The 25,095-nt window shown below is 44.6% G+C and overlaps 1 protein-coding gene across 6 annotated transcripts in view; it reads left to right on the top strand.

Moving 5' to 3' along the window:
• The first annotated feature begins 367 nt into the window (after positions 1-367).
• ACP5 (acid phosphatase 5, tartrate resistant) overlaps positions 368-25,095 on the top strand; it is a 40,752-nt gene continuing 16,024 nt past the window's right edge. The window contains exons 1-5 of one of the 6 annotated variants that reach the window (XM_069231924.1): positions 368-1,053; positions 2,709-3,340; positions 3,605-3,720; positions 15,194-15,466; positions 20,220-20,347. In XM_069231924.1, the coding sequence (XP_069088025.1) occupies positions 15,194-15,466; positions 20,220-20,347 (401 nt within the window). In that variant the 5' untranslated portion in view covers positions 368-1,053; positions 2,709-3,340; positions 3,605-3,720. Of the gene's footprint in view, positions 1,054-2,708; positions 3,341-3,604; positions 3,721-6,369; positions 6,562-15,193; positions 15,467-20,219; positions 20,348-25,095 lie in introns of those variants that run through there. The other 5 variants (XM_069231923.1, XM_069231926.1, XM_069231922.1 and 2 more) reach the window with 5 other exon arrangements.

Genomic DNA, 25,095 nt, shown 5'->3' with positions numbered 1-25,095 from the left:
TAGAAAAGGTCAGGCGGGTCAAAGCAAAGGTTGCATCGTTGGGGGTATGGAAGCTGATAAAAATCAGGATACAAAAAAAAAGTGTGAGGTGAGGGTGCTAGACCCCCAGTATAATGCCTTTCGGTTTCCTTCCCCACAGTACATTCCAGTGTGTAAAAGTCGATTGTAATTTGCGTTTTATGGTTTATTTTGTTATTTCAAGTAAAGGGCCTACAAGTCCCAGCATGCTTAGTTTTGTAAAAAGCGAGGATTAGCTGAAGGAGGTCACGTGGCTACTGAGCCGCGGGCTTTCAATGGAGGAAAAAAATACTAGGCGTTGAAATGAGGTGTGTAGTGTGTTATGTGGACAGTAGATCCAAAAGTGCAGCGCAGGCGAGAAACTAATTTTCGAGAAGGGCCAGCCCGCTCGAGAATATTGGACTGCAATAACGAATCACTCCTGACATGGGAATAATGAGTGTGAAAACAAATTCACTGGGACAGCACGGCTGATTTAAATTGTGACTCGCATCTTTGTGCGAAATGTCACTCACTTTTGGTCATTCGACTTAACTCGTTGTTTTAATGGAGACTCACTCCCTGGGAAAACTTACTCGTTAGGTGTGAGTGGATCATGCATTGGAGCTCCCAGGGCCCGCGCCGATTGGTTCGCCGAGGATCACACACTTTTGGGGTATTATTCGTCTTTAAAGTCCCGTTGCTTTCAACGGGGGCTCACACTGGGTAATCTCCGTCATCTTAATAAAAATTTGAAATTGTAGCCCAAGTCTCTTCGGACTCACCTGAAGGATGCCCCATCTCTAAATTCAACTGGGAATATGTCAAAAAGTAAAACGTTTCGGGGCGTGAATATCTTTTGTGTGCGTTTTAGTTACTCAAGGCCAGAAGGAGGGGTGGGGGCTGACTGGAGGAGGAGGAGGAGGGAGAGGGGCTGGCGAACCTGTTGACCTGCAGAGTTTGAAACCAGAGAGCCAGAAAAGCCGAAACCGGTTCACAGTCCTGAACAAAGGCTGTTTTGGGGGCAGAAACCCCTCTCTTCGGGACCACACCGAGGTAAGGACACAAGCGCCTGCGACTCTTACAAATGCACAGTTATTCTGGCATCGATAGCCAAGCTGTTTGGATGTTTTTTGTTATTTTAACTTGTTCTTAATTATTCCATTTTTTTTTAAAACTGACCAAGGACTTTGTTTGCTCGGTACAATGGTACAAATGGCGGTGGGCTGTGTTTGGTCTGGTAGGTGGCAGGAACCTGGCAGATTTGGTTTGTGTAGTCTGTATTTTGTGTGTTGGGCCCGAACTTCCCTTGCATGCAACAAGTAAAGCTCTAAATGAGTGAGCGCAGTTTTGGGGCGCGTTCTTGACATTTGGGTAACACTAGGAGACAATTTAAAACTAGGAAGAGAGGGGTTTTTTTTGGAAAAAAAAGTCCTTTATTTTCTCCATTAACATATATTAAGGCCATTTAAGTTTGGCGGCAGCTAAAGTAGAGCCATTTTTGGTTTTAAAAAACCCGGACTCTGCCGCTTGAATCGAGTCAGTTGGTGTGTATGCTCCTGTACCAATAAACCAGCAGGGAGATTCCTTATTTTTGAAGTAAAAATGTCTTTATGTTTAGCTGTCTCCCGCCTGAAAATACACTCCCGCCTGAAAATACCCCCCCCCCCCCCCCCCCACAGTTTTTTTTTCCCCCCTCAAAATTTCCCACTATCTTGTTTTAAGTTGTGGGCATGAATGCGTGCTTGGGGTCGTTCCTGGGTAACATTCTGGTACTACAGAAAGAGCGCCTGGCAGAAACGAGATCTAAGACCCCTGGGCGGAGGATACTCGGCACACGTTTGATAAATAGGGACAACGCACGCTACAAATCTTGAGTGATGTGTTTCAGAGACTGTGCTAGTGTTTCAGTTCCTAAAGGTTATTCGGCTCGCGCAAGAAAAACAAGAAAGCGCCATTCTGGAAGCAATATACCGCGTTGCTCACATTCCTTCTTTTGTTGGAAAAGAACTGGCTCTGTGAAGTCTTATTTCTGTCTCTAACAACCCGCGGGCATCAAACAATCTGTCAGTCGTAAAAAAAATCACCTTTCGCTTGGTGTATACTTGCCCTGTATCGTGCGTTTTTTTTCTTATAAACCTGCACTAGTTCTCAGGGTTGCACGTGACGCTGGGGGAGGTAAACAGACCGCTTCCCCTCTCCATTCGCTTCAGTTATTACAAGAGACGGAAGTCTGCTGATTAAAATACGGACCTACGTGTAGCATTTCGTGAACAACAGTCCTCCCATTTCCTTCGAGCAGCACGAGGGGGCTGTTTAGTGTTTGCTAAAATAAACCGCGGGCTGCAAAGCTCTTGACAGTCTTGGTCGGTCTCATCTGCTGTTTGATCACACGTTTGGTGTGAAACGTGCTTTAGTGAGACTTCCGGGGGGCTCGTGGCTAGAGTAAAAGGAACGAAATGGTGACATTTCGCAGCCAACACTACTCCTCTCAACAAGGGCTGCCTCACTCCATGTAATCGATGCATGTCTCTAGTCCCGCGCCGTCTTTCCCATCCTAGTGCATTTGGGGGGAAAGAGGGGTGGAAATGTACATTGGTACTAGAATAATGATTTGCCTCAGAAGGGCCCAGGTCTGAAACACTGTCCTGGCGAAGAGTGTCTTGTGTTGGGGAGGTCGCCTAAGTGTTTTTTTTTTTTTTTTTTTTTAGAACTGTAGGTGGAGCAAGACCCAGTCCTCCTTAAGGAAGTCGTCTCCCATTTCCGGTCACTAGGGTCAGGCAGCAGTGCTCCTGAGGCCCATCGCTGGAGGTCACAAAAGGACAGGCTGCTTCTGTCCGGTTACAGCATTACCGAGTGCTTTTCAGATGTTTGGGGGTGGGGGGTGGGTGTCGGACAAGTTGCTCCCTTCCTGTGGGAACAGTGCTCCAGTCGTAGGGACATAGATTTCCTGGTCTCAACGGACATACTTCCCAAGTCTCCGGGAGAAAGTAACGTACCATTCATTGGTTGCCGCGAAAACCACAGTCTTATGTCAAGTCCCGCTTTTAGTCCCTATTAAAGCTGTCCCAGAATCCTCCGGCAGCCTTAGTGACCCGCACTTTGCTCACCCGCAGCCGTGCTCAGCTGCTTATGACTCACCCCTGACTGAAGCATTATTCCTTCTTTGTGGTCACATGACTGGAACAAACACAGCCACGCGGCGTACGTTACCATTGGGAAACAGTGACCTGTGTACCCTCCCAGTCTGGGCCTGGTCATCATTTCTCTTCGCTTCACCCAGACCAGCGAGAAATCCCCCTGTGCACATGCTATGCGGGCAGGATAACTCACCAAGGCAGAGGTGAGTATCCGTGTCACCCACAGGCCTCATTGTTGGATCTTGGTCTCATAGCTGTAACTTGTCAAGTTAACGCGTTTGCTGCAGAGTGCGGTGTGTACCTGTTACACTGGTTCTTTTCTTTCTAAAACGGTTTAGTGAGTTAATGATCCTGCTGCATTAATACACATGTATTGCTACATAGTCCAATCCTGGTAGTCGGCTTAGTGGGTGAATGTGTTTGCTGCAGAGGTCTTAATAACATTTTGTGTATATTATTCTTTTAAGGATTTTCAGCCAGCCCCCTTCACCCATTGGTCTGCTGTTGTCATTCACATTTTTCTTCCGCCCGCTCCAGCACGGAGCAGAGGGTCAGCCTACTTCTACCGCTGGATAACTTCACTGTGAGTGACATTCTACTCTTACACAATAAGCACATACCACAAAACGTGGGTCCCTTCTGTCCAGTGCTACTGTCACATTATGTGCTTTGAGACCAAAACATATTTTTATGTTTTGTCTACCAGGCAGGTTTGTAAAGGACCTTTTATGGGCTTACCATAAACGTATATTGGGTTTACAGGTTGGTTGGCTTTGTCACTCTTACTTGCTTGCTTCTCACTTAATGGCTTGATTTTCTCATCCTCTGTTTTGTCCTGCCCATGGAGCATAGCACCTTTATCATCCTTTTGATTGGCTGACTTGTAGCCTTGGACGGCTCAGGTGTGGAACCACTTTTCTCATTTTGTTTATGCGCTCCATGTGAGTACAGATATTTTACAGCTCTTTCCCTTGTGGGCTTCTCCCTTGCCAGGTGCCTATCCCCATTGCTCTGTGTTTCTCTTTCTCTCTCGTGCATTCTCACGTTTTTCCCATATTGCTCCCCTTCTGTGTTGCCCTCTCCCCATGTGCTCTTTTTCTCTTGCTTTTCTCCTCCACGACCCCAAGCCTTTCCTTCTTAACCATCCTTTCCTTCTTAACCATCCTTCTGGTCCTTTATTAGGTTTTGCCTGCACGCACGGTTGTGGCATGGTTGCAAAATCTATTGCTATTGAAAATTGGGCTTAGAACCAGCCTCTAACTTACCATTGGCTTACTCCAACGTTGCTCTGATTTCCGTGCTTCTCATTTGCTTGCACGTCGTTTGCACGTCACTTCCTGTTGTCTTCTTATTCAATCTTGCTGTTGAGTTGCCTCTGGACCAAGTTCTCCTTTCGGTCACTGCCCATTGGACACTGGCCAGTGTCCTTCCTCTGGCTACGACGCTGACAGTACTTTCTTTTTTCTTTGTGTATGCTGTCTTCTTTCTTCGTTGCTGTCTTTCTGTCTTTGTTGCTGTTTTCTTACTTTATTGACATCTTCTTTCTTTGCTGACTTATTTTTTTCTCTTTCTGATGCTGTTTTCTTTGCTGACATCTTCTTTCTTCACTGACATCTTCTTTTTCTGATGTCTTCTTTCTTTGCTTCCGTCTTCTCTCTTTTTCTTTGCTTCCGTCTTCTTTCTGCATGCTGTCCTCTTCTTCCTTCTTTGCTGTCTTCCTTCTTTGCTGTCTTCTTCCTTCTTTACTTCATGTCGTCTTTCTTCACGGTCTTCTTTGCCGCATGCCCTCATGCCAATAGGTTTTGCCTTTGTTTATTCTTTCTATCTAACTGGATTACAAATATTAGAAAACTGTTATAATAAAATTTGTTTTAAATTTGATAAACCATTGACGGTTTATCAAGCTTAAAACAAATTTTATTATAACATTTTTCTAATATTTTAGAATCCAGTTAGATAGAAAAAATAGGGTAAAACCTATTGGCTTTGCCAATGCTTGTTTAATATACACAATTCTTATTTATTTTAATTTTTTTGGTAGAGAACCAGGTATCAAACAGCTGCCAGCCCCTATGCCTTAAAAAACAAAACAAAATCACTTTCATGCAAGTGAAGTTTAATTTTCTTTTATGTACTGTTGAATCAGTTAATAAAAAAGCAGTATTACCCAAGTTATTTTGAAGGTGCGTGAATGCACATTATCACATGCACACTTGTGTATTGATACAAGCACGTCCTACAAAAGGATGCCTCCAGCGACTGCATCATCACTCTTTTTTCTTTCTTTTTTGCAATTTTGACAAATGTTGCACAACATAAGAACAATGTTTTCCCCCCTGTGCTGCACTGTATTGGAAAACATCAAACATTGACAAAGCCAATAAGTCTCAAGGGTGAGACCTATTGGCTTTGTGAGGCTTGTTGCTTTTTTTTAGCCAATATTATTTTAAAATGGCTAAGCCCTAGGGCCCAGCAGCTTCCCCTACCCTGAAGGTTTACCAAAAAATGACAAAACCAGCATTAATAGAATTAAGAGGATGATAGCCAGAGCCAAACCTATTGGTTTTACCAATGCTTGTTCAAGTGTTTTGTCGGGTATGAGAGACTGGTGTTTTCTCTGAAATTCTATGTTTGGATGGGAGGAGTAGTATTCCATTATATGCTAACACTATGTCCAGTGTTTTTTTTCGACAGACGATTGCAATCTAGAACTGTAGTTTAATTGGAACAAACTAGCACTACAATTCCCAGAATGCAATTTTTGCTTATGGTATTCCTCCTCAAACCCCACTAGTAATGTGGACTGTTAACTGAGCGCACCACTCTGATTTGGCCGGGGCGGCGCTCAGTGCTCTAGCATGGAGATAGTAGAATGGGTGTCCATCTCGCATGCTATTGATACAGGCAGAACTTAATTTTCTTGCACTTGCAGTGGGATTTTGAGGCCCTCGGTGCTCTAATAGTGGAAGATGAGAGCTTCTACCTTGCACTGATAACGTGGTGGAAACTTACTGCCGAGTACCTGCGGTACTACATAGGGCTCAAATCTTTCACTTAGTTGTGCGGGCCAGGTCTCCACATGGTGAGGTGCTCCTCTGGGTACTAACCCCTCGACCCCCATCGTCAGGTGCGTTATTCTACGGTCTGTACATCCTGCTTTATGGTGCTCTCTGGGAGGTCTCTGGACAGTCACGTGACCTCAGGCAGGGGCGGGCTCACTCGGTGCCGCTTCCTTGTCGCCATGGAAGGCTGATACAGCACACGTGCACCTGCCTCCAAAAGGGCAGTCCCAGGCAGGGTGCAAGCTCAGTGCGCACTCGGCGTCTGTGCGAAGAGGACGTGCATACCGCGAGGCTCAGGTAATGTGAGTATGCCAGGAATGCTACCTCAGGGCGCCGACTCCACCACACGTGATGCGCTTCGGGTAGGACCTGCTCGTGTTAAGTGAGACGTGTAGTAAATCGGCTTAAAGTGTTTAAGTGTAACTTTGTATGTGTGTGTTATCTATACATTTATAGATCTATATGCACAGTCGGATTTAAACATGTTAAGCTAATGTGTATATTTTTTATGTATTAGCCATTTTTGCTTAAAATGTTTAAAAGTGACTTTATGTATGTGTACATATATGTCTTTATAAATATACGTGTTTGCATATCTATGCACACACCGCCCTTTATAGGGCCTCAACATTTTTACATGCGGCCCGATGTGTGTCCCCTGAAAATCGCTTCACGGGTCGCCTCATCGGGAGTTGTTGCCTTTTTCAGGATGTCCTGACTCAGAGTCCCAAGGAACGTGATAACACCAAAGCGTGTGAGACTGCATTATAGTCTTTTTAGGTTTCACCTCGATGGCACTGCAGGCCGATGCAGGTTCTTGCCCCCCCCATGTTAGAAAGAGGGACATTTGCTGACGGAGTAAGGGTGTTTTCCTGGTGGCAGGAACGGTCTTCTGCCTGAAGCACACCTGCTTGCCTCCTCTGTGAGACGATGTGTTTGACATCTAACCTCCAGCTGCTCACTCGTGAACATTCCCTCGTGACCCACTGTCCACCATAGAAACTTGCTGATCCTAGTATTATGGTGGTAATTCTTGACAACTTTTGGGCATTCATAGGGGTGACTCTCATTACAGATGCCCGTAGAATGTTGGATCTGGTACTAGTTTAGTAATTCTTGGCAACTGGCTGTCCCATGATAGCGCTACTTTTTGACAAATTTTGGTCTTCCGTGGAATGAAGCCAATTGCCACCCTTGGTAAAGTTCTGTCCCCCTCTTAATTGAGGTGTTTTTTTGCCAAATTGTATGTATCCGTGTTATGACTTCCCTGCCTGGTTAAATGCTGGCCCTCGCATAGTAATGGTATTTCTTAGTACCCACCTGACCTTGGGAGAGTAAGTAATGCCGATAACCCGGCCCAAGGGAATTATGCGGCACGGGAGGACTGAATTATGCAGCAGAGTTGACTATATTATGCAGCAAAAGGCAAATTATATGGTAATGTGACTTTTTATGTTGATATTACTTCATTATTTTGGCATTCTTTGCAAATTTTAACACTTCATGGCCACAGCGTTCAAATCTTTAGTATTACTTTGACACCAAAATACAGAAAAAAGCAGCATAGTGGCCAGTCAACTTTGCGAAGGGCCTGAAGCACCCAATACAGAAATTGGCAACAGAGAAGTGCCCAGTCAACCTTTTTGAAGGGCCTACCACTGTGCTGTAACACGTTGCCACATTGTTAGTAGCTTTTGATCCATTTGAGCTAGCAACATTTTTGTTTTGCTGAAATATGCAGATTATGCAGCAGATGATGATAGATTGTGGCAAATTCGACAAAACCATAATTATGTGCAAAACGCAACTGCTGCAGTAGCATGACATTTCAGTGGCTGTGCCTTTGAGTAACCTAAAACTAGTACATTTCCCTAAGAGAGTGTATGTTCACACGTGGTCTCTTCAGGATGCGTTTGCAGAACGGTATCGACCTCAGATCAGGCAGGGGTTTCCTGAGTTGGAACACGTTCACACTCGGATGTACACTTTTGTGATACCAGTACTACAGCACCAAACCTATCAGGCCAGACCTGGATGGAGCCTGTGGAACTGCTTAACCAGGTTGTATTTAGTTAATACAAATACCAACCGGTGGAGCCAACCTCCGGCACATCTGCCAGAGAGAACCTGCTTCTGTCTTGCTCTGCCGTGTGTAATATTATATTCTGGCACGGCGCTGGCTTCTCATCAGACAAAGATGGAAGCACAGTATCAGCCTCCAATCGGAGACGCATCCTGGGAGAGACTCCGCACCCACCTAGGCTTAGGTTGGTTCGTGTGTTGCCAGTGAGGCAGCATGGTGCTGACATGAGATAATACATTGTTCTCTAGAGAGAGTACGTATGTAGTGCCAACAGTACGTCATGCTGTCTACCTCCAATCAGACATAATGCCCTGTAAGAGTCACTGGTCACACGGGGGCTCATAGGTGTGCATTAGAGCACCGCGATCACATAATGGCAATCGCCGATCACAACTGGAGGCTCAGAAGAGACCTGTGTCTTGTTTGGCTTAAGTATGTAGTGCACCACATTACAGACTTCATGTCACGCGAAGAGTCCTGGGAAAGGAGCTCCCAGGCTTGGGCTCCGGGTATTGTGTGTACTACCGTTGCAGAACACGAAGGGGTCACACATACCGGATCTGGCAGTTACGATGAGCCGGGTCGGACACCCATCGGCGCTGTTCCTAGTGAAATGCTTGATTGGTTCTGATGTAATTGCAGACACTGGGACACCCTCGGCTGCGCCCGAGTTGTCTGCATTCCGCTCGGGGAAGAAAGCTGTAGAGGGTTAGGGAAGTTTCTTATTTTCACGTCCAGCTGAGGCCAACACAGTCCCCACGCGACGGGCCTTCGGCTCTGCTCATGTTGTAGTCTGGCTGGGAATTATCTGGCGCTTAACACCTACATGCAATGCACCAAAGGGGAATCTGGGACCTGCTGTTTATCACTAAACTCGAGGAAATCATGATTAGGGTTCTGTTTTTTGGTTTTGTTCAGCCCCTGTATGTAAGAGTTATGAATTTGCTGTAAGAATGTGAGTTGTATCTGTCTGTATGCATAATTACACTAGGAATTTAAAGAGCAATGACATTTATTTTATAGTGCTACTCATCTGCATGTACGGTGTCAGGGTGCTTTACAACACACACACAATTAGCTTACAGGAAATGTTGCAAAATACAATGAAGGTTACAAGGTGTAGGAGTCACATTTCATACATACTGGTAGGCGTTCTATTTTGGGAGGGCTTGGTCTGGTGAAACATTTATTAAGGATATAAAACGTAACAAAGTTATTGGGGTTGTCTGTACTAATTAGACATTATGGCTACCTGAGGGACCTTCTTTTTTTTTTCTTTTTTTTTTAAAGGTTACAACAACAGGAAAGTGGGAGAAAAAATGAAGTTCTAAACCTGTGAAAGAATCTGTCACAAAAGCAGTAACCCACAGAGCTACTTACATAAAATACAAATCTGTGATGTGCATGTTTGTAGCAGGCACATGAGAACTATCTATGAGGAGAAAAAAATAGCTAGGCAAAACACAGCTCTGTCCAGCAAGTAGATTATTTTACTGTTATAGTTCCCTGAAAATGAGTGGTCACAAAAATATCTCGGCAGCAATTACTTTTGCCCAATACGATATTTCAAAATACAGCCAGTTTGAGCCCGTTCGGTAAGCCTGAACAGGTTTTCTGTCACATTTGTCCTTTTTGATTAATTTCTTAATGGCAGGGCTTTTAAAAATAAATGCATACGTCGACAGACTCTGTTTTTCATGACTCCACCCCTTTCTGCTTCACCCACTGATCCCCATTTTTTGAGATATGGAGTATTTTCTAGGAGTCACCTCAGATGGCGCATGCGCTGTTGCTTACAAGACAGTTTGTTAACTTATTTCTATTTTGAGCATTAGTACTACCAACATTGCTGAACAATTCCTACTTGTGCTCGGACACAGAGCTCCAGTAGAGGGTCTGCGCGTACCAAGAGTTCTGCTCGTAGCGAAGGTTGGATGAGTGTACATGCAGAAGTAGTAGAGCACGTGAATAACCTTAAGTCCGATGCACAGCCTTGGGAGAGGTCCTACAAGCGCACTTATATTACTTTATTGATATTTCTTGTTAGCTGTATCTATGTAGATTGGAAGCCAGAATAGTACTTTACATAGTGACATGCACATGGAGCTACAAGGTTCATATGTGGACACTTTCATGAATCAGGTGTATGGGGGCAACAGGAAGGAGACTGGAAGATTGATACACAATGACGTTTTAAGTTGTTCCTTACCTGTGCTAGAGGAGGAGTTAGTCTGAGGTACTGGGGCAACTCATCTCACGTGCTTGGCTCCTATGAGGAGTACATCCTTATCCCTGATCCTCTTGAAATTTGACTTCTTGCAAGGGAGAGACTGATAAGGTCCACTGCAAGAGATGTGGGTGCTGCATGGTAGGGCTCCTGCCTTAGATCACAACACCCCCAGTTGTAGTGAAAATAAAGGACCGTACAACAATAAGCCTGACTTAATTACATCACTGGTGATGGGCATCTGTGTTATGGATCTTTAGGAAGTGCCTGGTTGCCTGACCCTCACAATGAGTGAGCCTTAGACAGCCTGGGGTAAGTCTTAAAGCAACATATTTGTGCAAGTTATCGCTATGTATATACCCATAAAAAATACGATAACCGAGCTGCAAGTTGGGCAGGGCAGAGTCCCATGGCCCTAATGAACAAACCGCCACTGGCATCACACAGTGGATCTCAACTACAATGTGAACCAGAAGGCGAGACGCACGGGAGTTGATTTAGTCAGAGTGATCTGTTCACATTTTCCCTGGTTACTGTGCAGAAGGGAAGTGGTGTGCGCGACAGCTTTCTGCTGCACCATGATGTGGGCAGGGAGGCCGAGCACCTGCATTGTTCACATCTGTGTGTGGAGGGACTACAGCTTGGGCCATGGCTCAGAAGTTCTTGTTCAGGAAGTAGGGTTTAATTTTGTGCAAGAGGCTAATCAGATAAGGAGCAGATCGTGTTTTTTTTTTTTTTTTTTTTACTAGGTTTTTTTGGTCTTTAAAGGGAAGTTCTGTTAGTATGTGAAAATCAAGAGGCCTGGCAAGTTGGAGAGGTTTACTGTAAATCCTTCAAGGGTGCATTTTCTTGTATCAGGCGTGACCTTATACTTGGAGAGACCCCACCTTTGATCATGGTAAGTTTGTTTTAGCCATGTTGGATGAGGAAAATCCAGGTTTATATATTGGTGAGATGGGATCAGAGGCTTTGGGTGTCAATGGCTGAGGACACTTTGAGGTATTAGCGTGGGGGGAAATCGTGTTGGGCAAATACTTTTCCAAGAGGATCAGTGTAATAGTTGAATACCATGGGGGTGTGGGCCAGTTAAACACCTGAGAGACACATCACCTGTGATTGGAGCAGGGCTCCATCTAGACGAATTGTCTGCCAAGAGAGTGAATGTTAACCATTTTGGGATAGCTTCAAAGAAGCCCAAGAGTGTTGAGAAGGTCCATAGTTAGAACTTTGTGGCCAACAGTGTTGAAATCTGCAATGCACAATCCACCACCTGTATAGTGGGCATCTCAGTACTACAGCACAGAAGTAACTCAGGAGTGGATAGTGGGGCAGTAGTCTAAGATGTGATCAGGGTCAAAGTTTTAAGGAAGAAAGCTGCTGATACCATGAAGGGTATTGGAGTTACGGGTCTCTCTTGTCCAGAGATCTCCAACCTTATGTGTAATAAGAGCTACTTATGTTCGACTAAAATAATTGCGAGCTACTAAACTTTTTTTGTGTTGTAATAGTGATCACAGACAAGATTACATTAGTGGCCACCCTATGCAAGATTACCAGCAGTGATCACCTCAGTGCAAGAGGCGGAGTTGCCTGCTCTAATGTAAACCTTGGAATGCCTTTATGTAGGTAAAACATGTCAGCCACAGCTGCATTCACCCTGGCACAAAAGTAATAATACTAGTAATAAGTTTCCCAAAATGATTTGACACTGAAAAATCAGCGTATGACTTTTGAAAGTACCCACTTTGGGGATTCACGTTATAAGTCCTCAACCAAGCAGAAGGTTCCAATATGTTAGCTTGGATGAACACAGAAGAGCTACTTACAGGCAGCTGGAGAGCTACCAGTAGCTCACTAGCTACTCGTTGGAGAAGCCTGCTCTTGTCATTAACCATCAGTGCGCACTCAGTTCCCGGAATGATGGACATCTCACTACTACAGAACAGAAGAGGCTCCGCAGTGTATAATGGGGCAGCAGCCAGACAGCTGTCATTAGAGTCAACGTTTTCAGAAAAGATGCCTTTGCTAAAATGAGGAGTATTGTATTTGAGGGTCTCTATTGCTGTTAACCTGGAGTGTGCTGCCAGCCACCTGAATGGTGGACTTCCCAATACCACAACACCGAAAACAATTAGCAGTGCCTAATGGGGCAATAGCCGAAAATGTCATCCGGGTTAAGGTTTTTAGGGCTAATGGGAAGTGTGTGGGTTGTGGGGGGTCTCCACTGTTTCAAGGGAGAGGAAGGAGAGCCTTCTGTAAGAGGGATTTAAGTGGATCAGGACTTATGTCATCAGTGTAAGACGTGGATGTTAGAGAGGTGCTTCTCTCGGCTGGAGATGCAGTGCTAAGCGGAGTGCAACTGAGGAAAGGAATGTTGGGCAAGTATGGCATGTCACCCTGCATATCCAGCAGAATCGAATCAGGAGAAGCCAGTAGCCCCTACGGGTTTAGGGGGCCCTATTCAAAGCACGCCTGCTTTCTGTAGTCTTAAGTATTTTATCGGCCTAGTGGGGATTTTCCCGTCGATGTTGGAAAATGTCAGGGGAGTTCGGGTCCAGCCATCTCGTCTGTCCCAGCCCTGCTACCGTACAGACCTGCGTGAGGTAAGGCAGGGGGGAGCGGTGGTTGCTAGAAGGACATAGTGGTGGGCCCGGCTGGAGGCAGGACAGGGCTTACAGGCAGTAGGGCAATGAAGTCCATGCTGATTGTGGGGTGTTAGTAGTGTGGTGAGGTGATTGGGTGGGGGAGATGGGGGTGAGGGGTGCGACTGCATGTTTGGTCAGTGGAGGGGTGTTGGGTATGGCGAGGGACGAGTGAATCAAATGATGGCGGGTTCAAGGGGGTAGGGCTTGGGTAAAAGGTACATTGTCGAGGATACATAAATCTGAAACACAAAGGAGCACATTTTAGACTCCACTGCGGTCTGAGGCGCCCCAGAGGCTGCGTGCCGTTATCTAGCTGCACAGAACAGGGCTGACTTAAAAAGATAAAGCGGACTCGTATTAAAATGCTGGAAGGTGCAAGCTCGCCAACCCAATCTACTCTGGCCGTTTGTATGCCCTCGCGGGCCTCGTTTGATGCCCCGGTTACCAGGTTCCCGCAGAGCCTCATGAATGTGTGACAGGTTATTTAACTATAGACCATTGCTCGGAATTAAGGGGGCGCCTATTATTATTTCACAGATCTCTCCTGAGATTCTTCCTTCACTTTTTCGGTGCACCAGCAAGCTGTGATAGCATGGCAGTGTGAGGGCATACAGTCCAGCACATCCCTCTTTTGAAGTAACCTTGTTGAACATGGTGAAATCTCGTTTCGAAATAACTTGTTTACAATATTGTTCCAAGAACCGTATAACAATCAGTGCGGAATGCCCCACACTCACGGGTCGAAAGGAGTTCCCAGTTTAGCAGTCACCTTTCACCTCTTTTGTGTTGACTGGTATCACTCCAGTCCTGTGACTGGTCACGTGACCTGGGCTTTGCCTCGTCGTATGGCCAGCCGTGCCTTAGTATTATTGTTTATTCCAACATATTTGCCAGTAAAGGAGTTTCTTTCACTTAAAGAATAAATTTCAAGCATGGCTTGTAAACGGGAGTGGAAAAGGTCGCTTTCCAAATTTATTAAACTTTTGACAGACTTAATGGCTGTGCTCATAAAACGCTTATTTGAGCATAGACCACGAAAAAACACGAGTCTGTTTTCCTAAGAAATTCTTGCGCCTGACAGCACTTGTGCGTGCCACCGTTACTTAACACGAACGTCTGAAGACGTTGCCGCCGTTTAAAGAGTCATACTATAGAATCCTCCAGTCCCGAGAACATCGCCTCACAGTCGTGCATACCCGGGACAAAGAGCTCAGATTGAGTTCGCACTTCTTAGCTTGCAGGTGGGTGTTTGGGGTGCTACACCCCTCACAAAATGTATTTTCGGATGAATTGTTGGGTACACATGCTTTTAGTCGGGTATGGTGCGGTTTCTGTTGATTTTCACCTTGAATTTTTGCATGCACACGTAGCCTGCTTGTTTTATAATATTTGAACATGATATGCCAACGTTATTGCCGAGAAATTAACCCGCCCTAAATACAAAATTACCCAGACACCCCTAATAACCCACTTTCCACTCGTCCTAAATACAAAATTACCCCCACCTGCAAAACATAATTACCCCAACTCCCCAAATACAAAATTACCCTGGCCCCCTGCCCCTAAAAACCTGACCCACCTGCCCTAAACACGAAAGCTCCGCCCCCACCACCTAAATATAAAATTACCCTGATCCCCACCCCACTCTAAAAAACATAGTACCAACCCCCCACCCCTGCCCGTTAAAAAAAAAACTAACCACCCCAACCCCTTCACCCCCGTCCCCACCCCTAAAAACAACTACCAATCCTGCCGCTCTTACCTCACCGCGTCCTCTCCCGATAGATCTTCCTTTTTCTCTGCCTTATGTGCGTTGTTCAGCACATGCATGGTTAAGGCAGAGAAAAAGGCCTGCATTGTTCAGGCTAGCATCATTCCGCTTGCCTGAGCAACGCAGGTGGGGTTCCCGATGCATTGTTCCGGATCTTTCCCGAGGAGGTTTGATGCTGACAAGGCACCCAATCTTGCTGACCAAGCAACACCTCTGGTGACATGAGCTGTATAACAACCCTTCTTTCTTTGCTGTCTTCCCCTCACAGATGGAGACAGGCGTGTGCCTGCTGGTCGTGCTGCTGGCAGTCCTGCCAGGGACCTCCTCATTCCCAGCGTCTGCTGGGAAGCCATCCCTTCGGTTCTTGGCTCTGGGGGATTGGGGCGGACTGCCCATCGCCCCCTACCACACAGCCCGGGAGATGCTGACTGCCCGCGAGATGGGGAAGGCAGTGGCCACGTTGGGAGCAGACTTCATCCTTGGCCTGGGCGACAATTTCTACTACAGCGGAGTACAGGACGTCGACGACAAGCGCTTTCAGGTGCGCAGCTCCTCCATGGCTCGTAGGGTGGGCTAGAGGTAGAGATTGGTGCAATATGACCTGACAGTCCAATGTGTGTAGAAACATTCAGCATAAGTGTACCGCATCCTCGTGCTCAAAACATTACCCACTGGCACCTACCCAGCTTGTCAGGCATAGATGCCACTTTACTCTGTTCAACAGCCAATCAACAGGTACAAAGCAGAAAACTCCTTCACCCATACATACTCAGACTACAGAAATCTCTCAAATTCGAGGTCAGACTACCTTCATGCTGATCTTCGCAATTCAGATATAAACAACCCTCCAGTAACCCGTTTACCAGAAAAGGGGACCCAATGGTCCTCGGCATATTTGATGGGTTATAGGTGGAGTGTTTTATCACGGGGCAAAAATAATGTCATTGTTGAGGAAATTAAATATGCACATATGTGTAATATTTCTGCATGCAGAATTTCACACCTACTGCAAATTCATCCTAGGTGTATTTTCTGAATGGGTGTATTCGTGGAAAGATACAACTGTTGTAGGTTTTCAGTGCTCCGGAGATGTTGTGCAAACACTTTATTTGGGAATTTGGTTCTAACATTGGAGCAAACTTTGCTATTTAAAACCCCAGCCTTGTTAGTTGGATTCACTTGGAGTAGGGTACACTTTTAGGGTTAGGTGTACCAGCCATTGAGGAGTCCCATATTGGCTGTATTTGAGGTTGAGTCGCTTACAGTTGGGTGGAAATGGGATTTGGCACACACAGGTTTGGGTGTACTTTCATTTGGGTGCACTTGGGATTGCACGCCCTATTATTGTTTCCAAATTTCGTTGGATGTACTTGGGGTTGAGTAAACTTGAGGTTGTGTAATTGTAGTTGGATGCACTTAGGGGTGGGCACGTTTGAGGTTGAGGGAACATATACATGGGTGTCCTATGGATCAAATGAACTAAGGTTTGGGTGCGAACAAAGATACCACAAAGACTCCAATAGAAGTCCAAAATATGTTAAGTCTATAGAGTAAGGATTCTTATGGTGTTTCAGTGGTATGGTTTATTGAAGAAAAGTTCTGTAATCTTCAGTATATTCGTGATATAATGGTCCGTTGGGATGTCAAAAGTAGTAACAAACGTATATCTAGAAGCATTTGTGGTATTTTGGGGGTTCAGCAGCTCCAGTGTATCAGTTCGCCTCCGAAAATGGTAGAAACCAAATATGACCCTGTAGCTAAAACCCATAGACAAACGTCTAATGTTCCGAACATGCAAATCAAGTCAATGTTTAGAAAGCGCAGCTACTCGCCTTTAAGGGTCTCAAGGCGCTGAGCGGGTTTGTCCTCTAAGCTTCAGTTGAGGAGCCAGGTTTTAAGGTCCTTCCTGAACTGATGCAACAACGGTGATTCCCTGAGGGGCAGGGTGTTCCAGCGCTTTGCCCGCGAGTAAGTTGATGGATCCTCCACCAGCCGAGGTCTTCCATATGCGGGGTACAGTGGCTAGTGCTCGTTGAGTGGCAAGGTCTGGTGGAGGAGTAGAACGTGGGTTAGGAGAGGTGGAAAGCTTGGCAATATTCCTATCTAAAAGAGATTGATGCTGACATTGTATAACTAAATTAACAGGGGCTTTAGTAAGCTCTGATCTGTTGTTGGTCTATCCTAGGTGCAGCTTACAAGTGTTCTGGTAAGTAGGGTTTGGGGGTGCTAGGGTTTAGCTGCATTTGCGATTTGCTACATGAAGTTGGGTTCACCTGGGTATCTTTGCAGGTGGGGACAGGTAGGATTACGTGCTGAGAGCTGGATATACTTAGGATTGCTGACTGGATATTGATTTTGAAAAAGAGATAGAGTTCCAGAGTAGTGCCATTTGGTGGGGGGGGGGGGGGATTTAGGGCACCCCTTCCTAGATGGTTGAACCCGCCTGTTGTGGGTTTCTTTGCCCTTTTTGTCATTCAAACTACATTCTTAAAGAGTATGATTTACTCTATTTTTCTGTGTCAAGATTATATTCTTTCATTGAGGTTCTCCAGGGTTTAGTTCACGAGTGCTCTTAGAACTGTCACTCATCACAGCTCATTTGTACCTTAAATGGCCGACTAGGTCACAACAGCACTAGGCAGTAACCTGACCTCCTGCAGAACATGTTTGATAGTTGGGTTTCAACATGCTTCCTTTAGTTCTGCTTACAAAGACATACTATACACCATCTTACAATATCCTCTTGAAACAGAATTCTGAACATAAACGCAACTCTGTCTGAATATGGAATTGACTGGCTTAAGGCATCAAACAGCACTTTCACCCATCAGCTAGAGGTCACACATGCACTTGCTGGGCAGTGGGCATCTGTACCAACAGAGGGAATGAATGCACAGGCTGGTTTAGCACCTCATCCTCGTACATCAAAATACTTCAGGACTCATTAAGGCTGACATTTCCATCCTACCCAACACACAATCCTGAATCCGGTTAGAGGTGGAAGCATTTGGAAAATCATACCCTGGGGTAACACAAGGTACAATGACGCTCGTTGCCACACTAAATGCATATTGGGCTGTTGGTAACATGAGAGAGGGAGCAACGGTTATGGTGGTCATAAGAAGGGCCAGACTCTGAAACCAAAGCAACCCTGGCAAATTTTGTCTGACCAGCACCCAAAGGCTGCAGAGCAAGTGAGCCTGACCACTACAGTGGAGCTTAGGGTGCTCCCCCCCCCCTTTAAAAATTGGGGGGGAAATTGCAAAAATAGTGCATTCTTCCAAACATTTTTCATTATATATTCAATTGTATTCTTTTTTTTTTTTTTTTTTTTAAAGCATAGTAAATGATTACCTTACAGTGCCAAGGATATGTCAATCTCTATTGTGCTCTTCAAAGATTCCCTCACCATCACCCTCTAACAGTGCCTCTCCACTCTACAGAGCCCCTCTCTCACTTTTTCATTTGTTTTGTAGACCTCTCATCATGGTAGGGTGTTGGAGCACTTTACATCACACACATACTGAGAGAAGGCATCAAACGTGTAAATTAGTGTAAAGCAAATGTTAAAAAAGAGAAAGGGGAATACAAGGTGTAGGATCCACATGCCACCCATACTGGAAGGCATTAACACAATGCCTAGGATTGACTTTACTAATAATTTATTTCTACCTAAATAAACCCTTTTTACCAAAATTAGAATAATCAAATATTGGGGGCAAACATAGCTTTCAAGCCTGTACCACGCAGTTTGCATGCAGCTCTTTGACATTTTATAGTTCAGTGTGCTAGATTATGGTTGTAACTTATGAAGTGCACAGTAACAAAATTATTCTGTGACTAATCATTATCCCACTGAGCACTGCACATAAAATACTGTTCGGTGATCTTCATAGTGCATGTTCTTTGCGGCAGGCATAATAACCCTCTCTGCTACCTTAGGTGAGTCAAAACTGCCACTAAACAAAAGATCCCTCTTTTTCAAGTACATTATTTACAAGAATTATCTTGGCACTTTTATTGTTGCCTGAAAACTGGTGAATATACAAGGGACTCTGCAGTACTTTTAAAACTGCTTCATTGCTACAAAACAGGCCCTCCAGTAACAAAAGCGTCCCCTCATTCTTCCAGCCTTCCGGGGAGACGCCCGATGGCCGGTCTGGACTTGATATGTGCCGGAGAAGAGCACACTCAAGAAATAATCAAGATTCTCAGATCTAAGACAGCCTACATACAACTACTACAAGACCGACTAAAAGCTTTCCAAGAACGTCTAAATTCAAGTTGATAAAATTCCCAGAAATTTTAAGCTCAAAATGTAATCTCATAGTTGATTTTTACAGAGTAAATGTGCTGTGAAGCAGCTGTTATTGACTCACAATCACCTCTGTTGTGTCCCACATTTCCATTGTTCTTTGCAGGGTCTGATTTTGGAGTGGTTCCTCCCACATTCTGGGACAAATTAGTTAATGCACATTGGAAAAAATGATTGGGTATTTCCTCTTTTTAAACGTGTTAATTCTAATGGAATCGTTCAGTAAATCCCAGCATTCCAGTATATAAAAGTAAATTACATCTTTGCATTTCTGAAATTAAAAGTTTGGAGTGCTGAAGTCAGGAAAAGGATGAAATAAATCTGCAAGAAATCAGAGACCAAGTCAGGAAACCCCATATTTTGATTTTGCGAGTGCTCACTGATCGGTGGATGGATTTTAAGGGGTCCAGCATGTGACCCCCGGGAACCTGTAGGAAGAGGGCTGTGTGCTGCAGAGTCTGTAAGCATTCAGTGGCTTACAAGTTCACATTTTGGTTAAAAAGCAGAGTGGTCGCTAGACAAAGGGCGATGTACATAACCTGCCAGTTTCTTTACAAGACCGAACTGCAGCCATTGGTTTAAATCCTGCCCATCACCTGTAGGATCATAGCTCAATCTATATTTTGTTCACATCTGCTTCATTGACGTGATATTGTAGCTTATTTGTCCGCCCCAGAACCAGGAAGCCTTGATTTAAAAACATCTTCGCCACGCTGGGCGATACTTGGAAAAGTCACTCATCCACCAATGCCCGTTACCTTCTATCAGCCCATAGAACTGGACGAACACTTGCATACTTAAAAACGTTCTAATTGTTATCGTGACGATGGACGACTTTGGCTGCCATATTTTTTTGTGTCGCTTTTTGTTTGGTTTTAGAAACAGTGGAAGTGCTTAAAAATCAGGTAATTGTGAGAACAGCCCTCCTCGATCTATTTTGACTGTACAGTGATGGCAGCATGTACTTTTTTGTCCCCAGAACACCTTTGAGCTTGTCTTCCGTGCTGACTCGCTGAAAGACGTGCCCTGGTACCTCATTGCTGGAAACCACGACCACAACGGCAATGTGTCTGCACAGATTGCCTACACGAACGTCTCCAAGCGCTGGTGAGTAGTGGAGTATGTCTCCATGGCAGGTGCATCTTGAGTGGGGTGGCCTTTGAAGGCAGTCCCAGGCAGCCCAGCATTGGCGAGCCTCTGCTGATGTGGGCAGGTCACAAATTAGGTGACTGCTTTTTTAATAAAAAAAAAAAATGTATTTACATCGATATATAGCACTCATGCTAACTGTAAGGCTCCTTCTAAAAACTGTACCCAAAAGGAAAAATGAAGATGGAATATAATGCAGTAACATTCTGACATTGATGTCAAACCGGCAGAAAGATCTGCGCTTACAGGCGTTTCAGGGACTTTGTTTTAAAATGTGCAAGACTTGTCATCACCTTCACGAGACTTGAGATAGAGATATATATATATTATATATATATATTCCCCAATACATGCCTTTTCACATCACCCGGCTCTAACTTTGTCTGTTTTTCCTTTCGTGTTTACATTTTGTAATCGTTTCCCTGGGATAACAAGAAAGTGCAGTGTTAAAACTTTAATAAGCGAGGAGAACAATTTAATCCTGCTGGTCCGTTTGGCAGTATGAGATCACCATAACCAGATTGTGTAAATGGCGGGGTCATCTTTGACAAGTGCAGTTGGTCGCTGTTGTCGTAGCTCTAGTTTGTGCATTTTATGGCTGTAAGGTACTCTTTTCCACCCTCCGTTCCCCAACTGACAATCTACCAACTGATAAATCTGTTAGACATTTGTGTTCATGCCTTTGCAAAGTCTTAGAATTTCACTTCTTAAAGGGGAAGCTACATTGACAAATTAAACGTTACCCCACTGCAGGGGTAGCTCCTCTGCTATGGCGGAGAAGCGTCGCCCCCGCCAGCAGCAGCTGCAAACCTTTTACAATAAAAACACAAATATGTTTATGATGGTTTTATTGTAAAAGGGGCAGGACCACGGGCAGTGACTGGAATGGGGGAGGAGTGCACAGCACTCCCCCCCCCCCCCCCCCCCCCCCCCCCATCAGTTCGCAAGTATGTTTGGCCGGCCATCTCTGGCCAACCAAAAACACATGCGCACAGGGTTCGCACCAACCCGGCAACACAGTGCATGAAAGCAGGGTTAGTATTGGTCGCAGGGCAGACTGGGAGCCTGTGCCTGCAAATACTGGAGCCAGAGGCACGGCGAGGAAGGTAAGTTCATATATATATATATATATTTTTTTTTTGTGACCAACCCCCTCTTGCGAGCTGCGACTGACCCCACCTTGAAGTGCAACTTGCTCATACTCTACTGGCTGCCTCCCAAAGTTGGAACATTTCCATACACCTTTCTAGACAAAGTATCACACCTATTTATTTCTCAACATTTGGTTTGACAAACTAAATGTACTTCATCCAAGAACCATTTTGGCAGGCTTGGGCACCTACAACAATCCTTCCCCGACCCCACCTACATACCAGGACACATCTTACATGTTATCTCTGCCAACACAGAATACGTCTCCTTTCAAAAGATTACCCATACTACATGATCAAATCATCACATGGTTGCTTTGCAACACAAGATTACTGGCCAAACTTCTGCCATACTCAGTGTACCCCAACCTACATGCAGACCGTGGAGCAAGTTGAACATTTTGGAGCTTGAAACACAACTTACGTCTGACACTGATCTGGACCAAGTAAACTCATTAGAAATCTAGGAATTATCCATCAGCATTTGATATCCTAACCCCATAAAGAAAATCAAACCGTAAGAAATTGGATTATTTGGTGAGAGTAACTATTTACCTTAAGGAATAACCACAACCCTACTTAATTGCGCAGACTCAAAGGGGTTCAGAGTGTACGAAAGACAATACTCGCCCAGAATGAGCTGCCCCTGACAAGAGTATCCTTTAGTTTTATCCACTACTTATTCTCACTCCGTTCGTGCTCCTTCCATAATGCCTTACTCTGAGCACTATGGGACACTGAGGTAAGTTCCGATATACAGATATTCGAGGATACCAAGGGCTGATGGCTATTATGATTTTATGGTTTCACTACAAGTTTGTATGGCAACAGATGTTACTAAAAAATAGAAAATTGTATGCTGGCGTCTTAATTTTTTTTATATACTATGCTGATCTAGCGCACTTATTTGAACTGTATCGCTGCACAAGTCACTAACTGTTCTCAATAACTCCATGCTCACATACGTGCGTGTGTGTGTGTGTGTGTATATATAATCTATCAAAACAAATCGCTTTCAGGGTTAGAGTGATGCATAAATTATGCAAAAAAGAATAGAGAACTCTGGGTAGTTCCCAAATTTAGATGGAGAGCTCTCCTTACTAGAGCTGCTCTCCACCTAAACTTGGGAACTACCCAGAGTTCTCTATTATTTTTTGCATAATTTATGCGTCACTCTAACCCTGAAAGGGTTTTGTTTTGACTTATACTGCGTGCTCCCTTGTGTCCGGACAAAGCTAAACCTCTCTGATGAGCTCTAATGAGAGCAAAACATGTGTCCGGGGTTGCTTTTACTCATTCCAGGTTGGCTTGGGCGGTATTTTACCAGTCCAAAGCTGTAATACTGTGCCTGGAGTGGTAAATGGCTTTTGTCATTTTACAGCTCTGCAACGTTGACACTGTGTCGAACCTATGCTTAAAGACTTTGCTTTACAAATGGCAAAAGACTTTGTCACTATCTAGCTCGGCATGGATAGCACTGTGCTAATCCTATGCTTAACAACTTTGCTAGATAAACAGACATTTGATGTGAGCAAATCTAGAGTGTCACTGCTGTTGCAGAGTGCTCCTTACTAGAGTTGCTCTCCACCTAAATAAATATATATATATATATATATATATCCATTACATGTTATACCCACAGGCGTTTCCATTCTGCTTCAGTTTATAACGTGTGTGCGGGCACTGGCAGCCCAAATAAAACAAACAAACCCGTCCAAACAGGAACCATGCGTACCTTGGACTGCAATAATCTAAAAGTGCTTTATTTCAGCGAACCACCAAACTCCTCAGCTTGTGAAACCATTTTAGTTCTAATCTCCTCCCCCATCAGTCTGCCCTCGGGTGGGCTGCAGTGTGGGGCCTATTTCCAGTCGATTCGTGTCCACAGTGCATGTTGTAATTCTAAGTATTTATATATCTTTAGTTGGGACTTAGGTCATTGTCCCTCTCTGTAAGTTCTTGACGATTTTTATCCCCTCAGGATCTATCACCCCCCACCCCAGTCATAAAAATGCCCTTTGTGTCCCACTGCCTGAAGCCAGTCAACCTTCTCACCTCTTTCAGCATGTGCCCCTCCATAGGGAAGTCAGCTTGGTTACATTGCCTTCCCACCCCAGATACATTGTAACTTTATCCCATGGGCCCAGAGCAACCTGTATGGGCTCTAGCACTTGCCTTCTATTAGTTTTTCCATATATGCATTGGATATTTATGTATTTTTCAGTTTTCAGACTTTAGATCTATCCAAGTCTGCCTTAATGTCAAATCCCCATTCACTCACCATCTGCAACTGAGAAGCCCACCAATGCGCACTGATGTCTGGGATCCCTCCATTGTATACTATCCTCTACAATGCTTGAAATGCTATCAAAGAGGTCTCTCTATCCTATAGGAGTATGCCAACAGTCTTACCAATCCTATCGAAGTTGGAGCATTGTATGATGAAGCGGGTATTTTGTAAAATATACAGCAGTTACGGGAGCATGGTCATATTAAATATTGCTGTCCTCTCTAAAAGGGACAGTGGGAGTTTTGTATTCCATCTTTCTGTGTGGGACTGGAATTCTCGAAGGTACGCCTTTAGGTTTCTGTCACTAAATTGGGTCATTTTTTCTGTTACTACAAATCCAAGATATATGAAGCCATTTCTCGACGCTTTAAAATACAGTATGTCTCTCCTATTTGATCCAAAGTGCTCATGCAGATAGCACCGTTTTGCTCCAGTTAATCCTGTATCCTGAGTACTTCTCAAAAGACTGGAAAATGTTCAGGGTTCCAAGGATGAACATCTCAGGATTTGTAAGGTAAAGGAGGGTACCATTCACATTAAATGAAATCTTTCTCATTCCACTGTTATGTCAGGAAATTTCTTTACGTGCGCCTGAAGTCTGCCCTCTATATTGAACCTCAAGTACAATGGGTTAAAGAGGGGTGGGAGAGTAAGCACCCCTATCTTGTGCCCTGCCCCAGTGTGAATGTTTTATACCACTCAGTTTACTTTCATAGCAGCTGTCAGAGCCTTCTGTAATAGCACAAACCAAATGTAATAATTTGGACCAAACCCCCTCATACTTTTAGTGTCTGACTTAAGTATAGCCAGTCAGTGGAATCAAATGTCCTTTGACATCTGATGACATTCCTCCTGCAAATGCCTAATTTAATCTATTCAATTATGTAGACTCCTGGGATTCAGTTTGATTGCTGTCCCCAGCATAAACCTTGTATGATCTTTATGGACTAGGGAAATAGTTATTAGGACAAACCGAGTCGCTAATATTTCATCCAGGAGTTTTATTACGATATTAAGGAGTGAGAGGGTTTGCAGAGGTTCCTGGGATTGCCTTGTTTGTGTATGACTGCTATTGTCACATGACACAGGTCTGGGGAAGTGCATCCTCTCGTCCCGCTTCCCAAAACACATTTAGGAGGTGGCAGCAGTATTAGTATTTTAATCTGTGCAATGGTTTTCTACATAAGACAGCTAGACATGCCACAGTGGGAAAAAAATTGTTGGGTGCTAGCACCCGTAAGGACATGTTAACTTTAATTTTCTAC

Source organism: Pleurodeles waltl, chromosome 4_2, assembly GCF_031143425.1.
Source record: "Pleurodeles waltl isolate 20211129_DDA chromosome 4_2, aPleWal1.hap1.20221129, whole genome shotgun sequence".
In the NCBI taxonomy this organism is placed as follows: Eukaryota; Metazoa; Chordata; class Amphibia; order Caudata; family Salamandridae; genus Pleurodeles; species Pleurodeles waltl.
The sequence above is the reverse complement of the archived record's forward strand: the minus strand, read 5'-3'. Positions and strand labels throughout refer to the sequence as shown.